Genomic DNA, 12,877 nt, shown 5'->3' with positions numbered 1-12,877 from the left:
AAAACATTGGACCGCCCCTGTCCTTATCGTCTGGTACCTCAGTTTAACACGGTTGGTCACTTGGTTGTGTATCTTTTCCGATCCATTGTTCTTTGAATGAGAATAACTGATAACATTCATGAAACAACACTTCAGAAAAAAAAATGAGGAAGATAAAGTAATAACTGGTGAATGAATGGTAGACGTTAGTCATGTTGTTAGTGCCGTCAGATGTGTTTAAAGTTAAACCATTAATAATTTTATATGGTCTAGATTTTGTAAACTTTATGTAACTTTAGAGGAGCTGAATCCCTTTATTTATATGAACTAGGGTTAATTGATATATGACGTACAGAATAGTTCGCATAACCAGAAATGTTTAAGCATCAAATCAATGAACAAAATAAGAGAAGATGATGGACTGATTAATCATAATAGTTTAAGCATCAGAATCACTGGACTCCTTTAAAATCAGTCCTTACTAAAAAGAGTGGTATAAATGTGTAATGTAGGCAACGAGTAATGCAAGCAAGAGTAAGCCAGTGCCAAGGACGTCCTTCTAATTTTGGCAATTTATAATTTTGGTGTGACAACCGATATTATTAATTCATGGTTGTAGACTTGTAGTTCTTCATCATTGTAGTATTCTTCTTCAAGCAAGGTTTTCTTTCTTTTTTTTCTTTTTTTTTTCTTCTTCATCATTGTACGTATCCCTATTTAACACATCCTCTTGTTTATTTATGGTGCACTGTGATATTCATATGCATTTTGATAAAAGTAAAAAGGTTGTAGGAAACTAGCTAAATCATAACACTTTATTGTATGATTGTGTACATGTGTTCGACTTCTAAGAATGTTTCAACTTTCAAGCATAAGAAACTCATCATCAGGGCAATTATAGACATTAATCGTATGCTTCGGTGTTTTACAGTCATGCCCATAATATTTTTATTTTTATTTCTTTGAGATCTTTTTGCTACCTCGATTTTTTAGACAATTGGAAAAAATGTTTTATCAAAGACAGGCTTTTTAATAGTAAAGATATGTCCAGAAATCTTTTGTACATCAGATTACACTTTCACAAATTATTAGGCCTACAAGTGGCTAAGCCCACAACTGGGTGGCTAAATAATGCATAACAACAGAACTTACATTTTTCCTGGGCTTTTTTGGGTCGAAATTATTGGGCCTTATTTCTACGTGTTCCATATACAGCGCAGATTGCAAGCATAGCCATTGGAAATTTAATTTATGTTGTGTAACGAGAATTTTCCATCTGCTGGACCATGCACTTTAGAAATGACATATGGACAGTTACATAATTAGTGTCTGAACCTTGTGTTCTTGTTCTTGTTATAGTGAAGATAGAGAATCGAAATAAACGACGTCATGCAGAACGCAAAGCCTGAACATAAAAGATATATATAGTGAGCTTTGGTGTCAAGCTGAAAGCCGTTTGAGCAAACAAACAATGATAGGAAGATCAAACTCAGAATAAGTTTGTGATGCAGTTGTTCAATTAGGTCATGCATATATGGTTCTTATTTATTGCCATATGAACAAGGATTACGTAGATGATGATGGACAAATCAAAGTGGTTAGAGCATCAGATCAATGACCTCGACTTCCTAACCAAAAACAGTGTATAATGAATGCAAAGAGTATTGCAAGCAAGAGTTATTCAATATCGAGGAAATTCTAGTATCAGCGCATTGTATGTTTCCGATGGAACAAACTTATATTTCAATTTGATGATTGTAGTGTTCTTGTCGAGCTCGGCTCCCTTTTCGTATTCATCCGTAACTTTCACTCCTTGCATGTTTAATTCACCAGTCTTAGACTAATAACAAGCAGTACGTCAGACTCGAAAATGACTCAAGAATAATATTCTCCAAGCCTTCCAACATATATAGCTAATAAATCAGCATGAATTGTAGAAAAAATTTGCCGGAAAGGTTTACCTGCACAGATTAGTTACAAACCGACCTTCACCGTTTCGAAAAATAATTCAACTGCGCGCCTGCCGTTCTAGAATTCACTAAGAATGCACCATCACAGTTGCACTTCAGCCAGTCTTGATTCGGTGCTTGCCAAACCTGTCCTGTGAGCGCAACCCCATTGGACACAGTAGCATTGGCCTTTTTGAACTCATGAACCAACCTAAAGATAATAAAACAGCATCATTCGGATTCTGCCTTTTCTCCTCCCAAATAGTCCACATAATCATCAAGATCTTCTCAATTTGATTTATGTCCCTAGTCGAAACCATAGAAATCAAGAAATCTTTATATATAGCTTCCCGTTCCCATCTATACCCCTACCATATTAATAAACCAGCTGCATTCCAGGCGTGATGAGCATTGAAGCGTTAACTGCATAACATCTTCATAATCATTAGGACATAAAATACATCCCATGCATGTCACCTTGATATCCATTTGAACTAACTCAACTAACTCACCTTGTAGTAATTGTTTCGGACTACTCGGTTCTCTTTTTTCTTCATATGTAGCTTTCACTACCTGTTTAGTTTAACGAGTCTTGCAAAACTTGTTTCTGGTAAAACTCTAGTCAAGTAATCTTTTCATTTATGTGGGACTGAAACAGTGAAACTCTTCTGTTTCGCACCTTCTATTCCATGGAGTTGGAACCCTTTTTCATCTTCATTTTGAATCAATGTTAATTTTATTTTGGGTTTCCTATTGGATATAATATATGAATCATAAAAAATAAAAATAAAAGGCAATTTGTTGTGAAAATACACACAAAATGGTCAAAACATTGACAACTATCCCTTTATTTCTCACAAATAATTATTATTACATGCAAATTGTTTGTTACAACATATTATTTTCTATACATAATGCATGTAATGATATATAAACACTGTCACATCCTGCTACACACACGATTCTGTGTATGTATGGAGACGCGTTGTTCATTATTTGGATTCACTTTATATAGAAAAACATGCATGAGCTTCCAACTGATCATATGTGATAACTAATTAACGACAAAGTAAAATTCGGGCGCTGAATCGATTGTACAAGCGAGAGAAGCCTCCAAGATAAGCACTTCCCGTAGCCTTCGAGAAGTCTCCAGTACCTGGTCCAACCATAGTCGGACTGAGTGTCATGGATTGGTTCCAAGCCCCTATCAACGTATACGAGCCATTGTAACGATGACCGGAGTCATCTGTCACATTATAGTGCTCTCCGATGACAAAATAATCGTATTGACCTAATCTCACTCTGGCGCTTCGGTACATGGCCTTTACTGCAGAGTTTGGGTCTGGGAGTGCAGTTACCCTACTGTTATTGAATAAGGTAAATGTTTCAACGAGAATGTTCTGGAAGTACCCGCTGACATGGGCAATCCTGCTTTGGTGTCCATGGCCAGAACACGAAGCTGCGGCAGAAAATGCAAACATAGACAAAAACAACAACAGAAGAGATAATCTGAGCTTTGGTGTCGAGCTGAAAGCCATTTGGGCAAGATAGGAAGACTTATATTAAGATGACTTTGTTACTCGGTGCTTCAATTGGGTCATGCATGGTTTCTATTTATAACTATATGAACAAGGAGTTGATGGTGATGGCCTAATAAAAGTAGTTTAAGCATCAAATCAATGACATCTAGTCCCTAACTAAAAACAGTGCCATTTTACATTTTTGGTAGGAACAAAACTTACGTTTCTAACTAATGAGCGTAGTATTGTCGAGCTCGGTAATCTTTTTTCATCTAATGTGGCTTTCACTCCCTGTTGTCTTTCTAAGGGTCCATGATCGTAGTATTCTTGTCGTGTTGGTTCTTCATATGTGAACAAAAACTATATAGCTAATTAATAATTGTAGTATTCTTGTCGTGCTATGTTCTTCATCTGTGACTTCCACTACCTGTTTGATCAAAGTCTCGCAGAATTTGATTCTCGTAAAACTCAGCTAAGTAGAATTCATATACTCGGTTTGTACTATGTAGGGGAATCTAGGCTTTTAGTTTTTAATTTTGGGATTTTTGGTCCTCGTCTTGCTTGATTCTGGTCTAAAACTTCCACAAATATTTGGGCCTATAATTAGGCAAAGCCCAACTACTCGCCGTTCCCACCAAATATATAATAGCTAGGTTTTCAGTCTCCCACCTCCCTCTTTCTTAAGCCCTAAAAAACCCTAAAGCTCTCGGAGAGTCGGAGGCGCCTCTGTTGCTTAGCTTGCTCATCTCTCAAGGTGGGTACTCATTTTTCTTCATCAATAACTTCAATTTGTCTCGATTTCATATCTCTTTTAGTCTCTTATGGGTTTCATGGATGTGCCCTGTTATTTCAATTAGTGCAATTTTGAGGTTTATTAGAGCCTCTGTGCTTAGTTTCGTCGATATTTAAAGGAAAGATTAAATAAAGTTTTGATCTTTAACATATAGATCTGTTGTGTATTTGGTTTTGGGCTCTGTTTTTGTGTTGTGGCTGTTCTTGTAGTCCTTTGTGGAATTTCAGTGTCGGAATGCAGAGTTTTGGGTTTATTCTGGGTTATTAGATTTCACCATGTTGATTCATTTATCTGCTTGATATATGGAAATGGTTAAAACCATGATGGTTGTTGATGGCTTAGTTGATTGTTAAGTGAATTTCGATGAAGTTAGGAAATTGGTATGTGTTTTTATGGTTCTGGGTGTTACTGAGTGGGAGCATATTTAGTGGAATTTGTCTCTGTGCTTCAGTTTGCTTGATTTTGTGATATGTGAACTAAAGTTTTGGTTTTTTTATTTGTTTTTGTTTTCTTATGCAGCAGCGACAATGGTGAGGGTTAGCGTGCTGAATGATGCTCTTAAGGGCATGTACAATGCAGAGAAACGTGGTAAGCGTCAGGTGATGATCAGGCCATCATCCAAAGTGATCATCAAGTTCCTCACCGTGATGCAAAAGCATGGTCAGTATCCAAAACCTTGTTTAAATTCATTAGTTCTGTTTTCGTTATTCCATTTTTGTGAGTAAATATTATGGATATTTATGTCTTTTATTTTCTGCTTTAGGATACATTGGAGAATTCGAGTATGTTGATGACCACAGGTCTGGTAAAATTGTGGTTGAACTGAATGGAAGGCTTAACAAGTGTGGGGTCATTAGTCCTCGTTTTGATGTCGGTGTTAAGGAGATTGAAGGTTGGACTGCTAGGTTGCTTCCTTCAAGACAGGTTAGTCAAGCTTTAGTTGTTAGTAACTCAGGAAAAAGCATTGAAGTGGTCTCTCGAGTTTAGATATATGATATGATTTGAGGCTCTGTTTACGTATTAGATCTAGTGTTATTTAGATTTGTTCACCCTTGTTTGTTTTGAACAAATTTTTGGAATCTCAACAAGATGAGCTGAATTTTGTGTGATTATAAAGTGTGGCCTTGATATGTGATTCATCTTAGTTTGTACTCTGTAGTTATTCTGTTGCATGAATATCCTTCACAAGTGTTATCGTTGGTTGGCTGGTTATGAATCGACTACTGTTGTGCATTTATGCCCTCATAGCTTATTCGGTTGACTTTATGACTTTAATCTTACCACATTCACTTGAGCTACTTTCTGTTTCATCTTGCAGTTTGGATATATCGTGCTTACCACTTCAGCTGGCATCATGGACCATGAAGAGGCTAGAAGAAAGAATGTCGGTGGGAAAGTTCTTGGTTTCTTTTATTAGGCCAGCTTTTTATCAAGAATGAGACCGGGTTTTTTCTGCAGCTGAGGACGTTGGGTCTGCTTATGCAGAACATCATAGACTTTTGTGTTTATGTTTATTTTGGCTGCGTATAGAGATTATTTTAATGGGATTTGTTACTTCGTCTATGGAATATTATTGCATGTCTGTCTACACCGTCTTGTGGTTCTGTCTTAAATTGTTGAATGAAATGCAGAATTTTGACTATTATTCATGGTTCTTAAAATGCAATTTTGCAATGCATTGGTGATGCCTATACTGTTATCTTTCCAAATTCACGGTTATTTCTAGTTTTCAGCTAAATGTTTTGCTCGACTAGGTTGAGTCTCATTTAGGGATCTCTAATTTGATGCTCCAGCCAATCCGTCAGATACATTCTGACTTCCATTATTGTTTGAAACTTTAAATCTATAAACTCCATATTGTGGACGGTTCATCAGAATATGAACAAAACGTCGGTGACCCTCTTCTGCCCCGCATTCCGAAAGAAGGAAACTTCGAGTGCAGGCTGTTGGATCCAGTGTGCGATCAAGTAGGTTTATAACTTTGCATATGGTTGATACAAATTAAACAGAAAAAGACATGGGATGTACAAAGACAACATTTGTAGATTAATAAGCAAACGAGGATGGATTGATATGATGTTCCAGCACAAAGACAAAGGAGTATTATTATATAAACCAGCAAACGTTTTATTGGGAGAGAATGACTAAGTAGCACTCTCCATGAACATGGCTGGAATTTGAACAATAATATAACTAATTTAACAGAAAGACACATAATATAGAGTTTCAGAAGTACTGCCAAAGATCGTAGTTGCCCTACCGGTGGACATCAAATGCCATTCATTCATAACCTAAACTTCAATCGTCTTCTTTCTTGTTGCCAGCTCCATCTTTGCTGGTAGTAGCAGCAGCTGCACCACCAACTCTACCACCAATGTTGTCACCGCCATGACTATCGAACTCAAACCCCATCTGAAGAAGCTCGAAATCGCAGAGGTCAATGATGGAGATCGGAGAGAAACAGAGATAGAGAGAGCTGAGAAGTGTTAGAAAGGTGACAAACAAACTTGAGCATGTCTATGACGTTTAGTAGGTGCAAGGAAGTGGGCAGAGGATCTTCCCAGGATATACTCCAACTATAACTTTCTTTGGGTTCTTTTCTATTTCACCTTTTCGCACATTACATTTCTTTTTTATTTTGTTAGGTACCCCGTACCCACGTAAAAAATCTAATTTGTTTAACACTAAGTCACTCAAAAACTTAATTTAATGCGCGTGTTTTGATGATCATCAATCATAGATGTAATGTGTGTTAGTGTATGAAATTCTTCATTAAATATTTTAAATAAATAGTATCTTTCATTTTTATGCAACAAAACCATCACGTGTTTCCACTACTATATACATTGTCTTTAGAACATAGAGAAACATGTGATAAAATGTTTCATAGAGTTTTTTTTTTTGTCGGAAATGTTTCATAGAGTTTAAGTTGATAGTTTTCCTTAAACCAAATAAGCTCTTGATTTTGTTAAAACTAATTTGTTTTGAATTTATTTTCATGGCAAGTACGTATGTATATAATTATATATGCACGATCGTACATGTGTGAACTTGTATAACCCACATTTTCTTTAACATTGTGTTTGGATACAGTAATTTCAATTTCTATAGAAATTTCAAAATCATGGGAATTACAATGCCATGAATTTAAATTCTATTAATTGAGAATTCTACTGTTTGAATTTCAGGATGTAGAGTTTTAAAATGATAAGAATTTGTATTTAGACTAACCTCAGTTAAGAGAATTGACAAATGACATCTATTTTGTGAAGAATTCAAGTCGGGAATTTAAACTCTTAAATTCCACTATTATTTTCCAGTGGAAATTACTAATTCCACGGGATAAGAATATTTCCACGGGATAAGAATCCAAACATGGGAAATAGTCTTAAGAAATTAGAAATTCTTTAGTTTTATTTAAATTCTCGAGAATTACGTTTTGCTGAAACGATGAATCAAAATTTGAAGCTAGCTAGGTTATTGTTTTCAAATTTGCGTAACTGAAAAAGAAAGAAGAGGATAGAAACCGTTGAAATTTTAATACAAAGTCCATATATAAATCTTTTCTACAATCACATGAAAATTTATTACAAAGTTCAATATTTTCAAAATATTATGAGCAAATGAATTCATGAATAGCAGAGAAATTATCTAGTGCAACAGGGTGTACGGACGCATTGCTTTCACGTACAGTAAGGAGTCTCCCACGTATTATTAAACACAACAGAACCAAAGAGGTCACGAACCCGAAGTCTCCCACATTCATTGGATCGCTTCTGATGTCGCCGACCACTTGCTAAGCTTTCACCGGAGGTAACTTTCTCTCTATCTCTCTATGATCTCATGTATTTTCTTCAAAAGTTATTGAATCATATACGCTTTTGTTTTGTCCTAAAAAAAAAAAACGACTTTGGTTGTTGTTGTTGTTGTTCATTATTGGTTGCAGAGATTGAAGGTTGGATTTTGCAGTTTGGGTTGCTGATATATAGCAAATCAATGGCTGCAGCACCAAGGGCTCGCGCCGATTACGATTATCTGATCAAGCTCCTCCTCATTGGCGACAGTGGTTAGTGAAAGTTCTATAGTTTTTTTTTTGTTTGGTTCCTGATAAAGATATGGAAATAAGAAATGGAAGGTGACCATTTTGAGATCCAATTCGGTTTTGGTTTTTACTTGGGATGGGTAGTGACAATGTGATGTTGTATTTCAGTTTTCTAATGGGATAGTTGGTTTGAGCTATATTGATTTGAACGGAGTTCATGGGTTTGGTTGAAAGATCCCATTTTGGTTTTGACTGATAATGGGAGAAAGATATATATATATATATATATATATATAACTTTTGGGAATGAAATGTAATGTGATGAGTAAATGTTTGACTAACCCTGTATCCTGAGATATGCCAGTGAAACAAACAAGAGTTGGCCAGGGTATACGATACTATGAGAATTTAGTATTTGTGTTTCAGGAAAAGGCATATATTTAGGTGGATTAAGCATGAGTTTCGCCTGTCGGGGGTCATAGATTTAGCTTCAAGGGGGCTTATTGCTATTACAGGGTTCATTTTGAAAATTAGTTGAGATGGATAAGAATGAAATGGAATTGGGATCTTCTATATTGTATCTGGGATTTGTGTTAACTACGGAATGTTTCTTTTTAGTGCAATTGCGAAGCATCAAGAATTAAGTACTTGCATTTATATATCATTATTCCTGGGAGATATGCTTATTCTCATCTATGTAGATTTTGGTTGTGAATGACTAATAGTACTTGCTAAATTCAGGCGTTGGAAAGAGTTGCCTGCTTTTACGGTTTTCTGATGGCTCCTTCACAACCAGTTTCATTACCACTATTGGGTTTGTATTCTCAGAAACTGTGCGCATTTACTGTCAGAAACTCTCTAATATGTGTAATGTTGACCATCACAATAGGTCAATCGGATCATGATCTAAGCTAATAGATATAAAACATTGTCAATTAGAGTGTGTTTCCTTTTAATTGTATTAGAGTTGAACTAACTAAAAGCTTCATGGAGATCCTTAACATCTCTTACATAATGATCTTTCCTTGACAGAATTGACTTCAAGATAAGAACCATTGAGCTTGATGGCAAACGGATTAAGTTGCAAATTTGGGATACAGCTGGCCAGGAACGGTTCCGGACAATCACAACAGGTGCATGTTTAAGATTTTACATATTGTTGTTTTAGATGGAACTTGCCCAGCAAGTACTGCCTTGCTCAAAATGAGGAGTATTTGAAGTTTAAAGAAGTAACATAGAAAATAATCCTTTATAACCTAGAAAAAGGATATAGAAATGCTGGTTCTTATGATGAGGATAGTTTTATCGTTTTGTAAATCCCTCGCCCCCTTTATATTTAACTTGATTATCTATAGGTGGTTTATCATGTAGTTGTCTGGTGGTTGTACTAGCCCACTAGGTCAGTCGTTAACTGATTTTGATTCTATAAGTGTTGTGCAGCACTTTTCTCATGTTTTTGTGCTATGCTCTGCAGCTTACTATCGAGGAGCCATGGGTATTTTGTTGGTCTATGATGTAACTGATGAGTCATCTTTCAACAGTAATTCCTCATACTTTGATAGCCTGTTCTGAGATTATTAAAGTTATAATGGATTGTCATATAGCTCTTATAATAACCATCTCTTCATTTGCAGACATTAGGAACTGGATTCGTAACATTGAACAACATGCTTCTGACAATGTCAACAAGGTACTGGTGGGAAACAAGGCTGACATGGATGAAAGCAAAAGGGTGTGTAACGTTTTTTTTTTTTTTTCGCTTACATGAAATGTGGATTCTTTGGTCTATCCTCTGTTTGATTTGACACTATGGTGCTAACTTATCTGCATGTATTTGTTGTATATGCACACTTGTGGGGGCTTTATCAATGAAATTTTCCATGCGTTTAGGCTGTGCCTGCATCTAAAGGTCAAGCTCTTGCTGATGAGTATGGCATCAAGTTCTTTGAAACTGTAAGTAGCAATCTCTATGCCTTAGATTTTGTGTCTACACTAGTACATGAGACTTGCTTATATCAGGAGTATATGTTCTGGTTCTGCAGAGCGCAAAGACAAACTTGAACGTGGAGGAGGTTTTCTTTTCAATGGCCAGGGATATCAAGCAGAGACTGGCAGAATCTGATTCCAGGGGCACTGAGGTGTGTATTTATTTCCTAGTTAGAAGAACAATATTGACCTTTTGTTTCCTCCACCTTACTTTTTTAGCCCAAATCAGTAGTTCTATGCCTTCCAAAGCGGAAACCCTTATTTCCACTAGTGTATTCTCAAATGTTGATGACTCCTCTTCTGTGATGGTTTCAGCCGCAATCACTCAAGATGAATGAACCTGGAGGGGGTCAAGCAGCACAAAGTTCATCATGCTGTGGTTAGTTGAACGAATTAACCACAGCTCTTTTGATTGCACTGAGCTGGGTTTAGGTGAAATCAACTAGATGGTGGGCATCTTTGTTAGAGCTAAGTCTCCACTACCAGGGTGTAGTATTAATTTTGTTTGTCTTTCCATTGTGACAATTTCTACCCTTTTTTTGGTCATTGCCTATGTAGTGATGCTTGCCTTGATGTAGATAGATAATCAGGCTTGCTTCTTTATCAAGAAAAGGCTTTAGGTGTTTCCTTTGCCTAATTCAATTGTCTTCAATTCAACCCATTTACGGTTCATGGAACATTCTTGATAATATACTGATACTGACAATAAAATTCATCAACAACAAATGAACATGTGGATTGTTGTTATAGTGATGATTTAGGTTGTGAAGATTGGTGATTCAGTTTCAAGAAATAGCTTGAATTTGTACTTGATAACTCTGAGGCAAGTAGAGTTTGGACGGTTTTCTAGAAATTCAATGAAGAATTCAACATAATGAGTAATTAATAATAATTATTATCTCAATCAAATTTAACACCCTGGTTGGCTTTGATTCTCCAACCTTTACGTTGAATCTGAAAGATGTTTTTGTGATTTACTCTTCAGAACTGTAGGCAGACTAACTAATACAGATTTTCAGTGTTGAACTTTCACAGTGCAAGGTGGAGGATCGAATTAAATGTAGCAAGATTTTAGGCCAAGGGTTAGGAAAAATGAAACCATTATGATAGTTTGGGAAGAAACTGAAAGGGTTCTAGTTGATCCAAAGAAAAACAAGGAAAGAAATCAAGAGAGGTATGCTTATGTGTATAGGGTCAAAGTGAACAGCAGCAGCAAAAAGAGAGATATCACGTACTGCACAAATCGGGAGAATGACAACCAAAACGAGGGACAGTCCCTTGTACGTTCAGGTCCGTGAGGGCGAATCATCGTTATGGTTCGTAATCGAGGATGGAAGCCAGAACCAAGAAGAAGAAGAAGAAGATGATGATGATATTATCTTCCGTCCTCTTGATCTTCCGCAGTTCAGTTACCAGCGCTGCCCACGGAACATTTTGGTCATCAACTCCCAATTATACCTCCTCGGTGGTGTTAAAATTAATTACCGTCCGGTACCAGAAGGGGAAATTCAGTTCTTTCACCCGGAACCCGCCAGGGAATATGAGTTCTTGGACTTGCAAGAACCGAGGTTCCATTGGCGTCGCCAGTCCTTTGGTCAATATCACAATTACACTCAACATATGGCTTCCTCTAAAGATGGTTTGATCTATGGCTTCGGACCTCAATCTTACATAATGAATCTTTCTAGCCTCTCTGATGATGTTGTCACTACCGAACCGCTGCCTAGAATGATTGGAGAATATGCTCACGTCCCACAGCCTCTTGCTATTTCTAACAACAAGATTTACGCCTATGGCCGCGCAGGTATCTCGCCGCACTATTTGTTTTCTTATGATATAGAAGAGAAAAGGTGGGACTGCCTCTTTAAACATTTCTGGGGTGACTGGACCCCTGGAGTGGTGCTTTCTGGAGACTCCTACTTAATAGCCTACGGGTCAAGGCACCCCATAATGGGGGATACGGAGAGGCCCGGTTTGTGGGTGTTTGATATTAACCTGCGGCAATGGCTGCATGAACCAGTTGAGGGCCTTGATGAGGCGCTTCTGGTTATCCCAGACTGGGTCCATGACCAAGTGGGATACGTTTACGTGTACTACTTACCGTGCTTGTTCCAAATCGGAAAGCACAGGTTTGCTCTGATTTGGGAGGAATCGGGTGATGAGAGTTATAAGCTTCATTGCCACAAATTCACATTGCAGGCTCCTGCCTCTGCTGATCAACCCTTTGTTGCTCGACAACTCTCAAGTAAGGTCAAGACTCTCAATGGCGGCAACAACAAAATATTCGGTTGCACTGTAGGACTGTAAGTTTTATTTTTGAGCTCTATTAATAGCTTTTTCATTTATAATGTTCTCATAGCTTCTGCAACTATAAACAGGCTTTAGGAATGCTTCATCTTTTTCTCTGATTGCTTTAGGAGTCTACCATCCAAAACCCTAACGTACACATAGTTTTTATACACACAGACCCTATTGTTAAGCTTTGGTTTATGTACGTTGTGTTTAATGAGATGCATTCAAGATCAAGATATGCTTGTGTATTTGTTGATTTTGTATATATGCTGACGGCAACTGCTATCTTAGTCAGACATTGCAAACTTGGGGTACA

General features: G+C 37.0%; 2 protein-coding genes across 2 annotated transcripts; both read left to right on the top strand.

Moving 5' to 3' along the window:
• The first annotated feature begins 3,986 nt into the window (after positions 1–3,986).
• LOC101300570 (40S ribosomal protein S15a-1-like) lies at positions 3,987–5,947 on the top strand. Its single transcript, XM_004307506.1, has 4 exons — positions 3,987–4,202; positions 4,764–4,901; positions 5,005–5,165; positions 5,560–5,947. The coding sequence occupies exons 2-4, from the start codon at positions 4,769–4,771 to the stop codon at positions 5,656–5,658; spliced, it is 393 nt and encodes a 130-aa protein (XP_004307554.1). The 5' UTR covers positions 3,987–4,202; positions 4,764–4,768; the 3' UTR covers positions 5,659–5,947.
• Positions 5,948–7,980: 2,033 nt separating this feature from the next.
• Positions 7,981–10,963, top strand: LOC101300286 (ras-related protein RABE1a-like). Its single transcript, XM_004307505.1, has 9 exons — positions 7,981–8,054; positions 8,188–8,307; positions 9,025–9,097; positions 9,316–9,416; positions 9,758–9,823; positions 9,918–10,015; positions 10,174–10,236; positions 10,326–10,421; positions 10,585–10,963. The coding sequence occupies exons 2-9, from the start codon at positions 8,238–8,240 to the stop codon at positions 10,651–10,653; spliced, it is 636 nt and encodes a 211-aa protein (XP_004307553.1). The 5' UTR covers positions 7,981–8,054; positions 8,188–8,237; the 3' UTR covers positions 10,654–10,963.
• Positions 10,964–12,877: the final 1,914 nt, after the last annotated feature.

This window comes from Fragaria vesca, linkage group LG7, assembly GCF_000184155.1.
Source record: "Fragaria vesca subsp. vesca linkage group LG7, FraVesHawaii_1.0, whole genome shotgun sequence".
Taxonomy (NCBI): Eukaryota; Viridiplantae; Streptophyta; class Magnoliopsida; order Rosales; family Rosaceae; genus Fragaria; species Fragaria vesca.
Note: the sequence above shows the minus strand (reverse complement) of the source record. Positions and strands in the feature narration are given on the sequence as shown.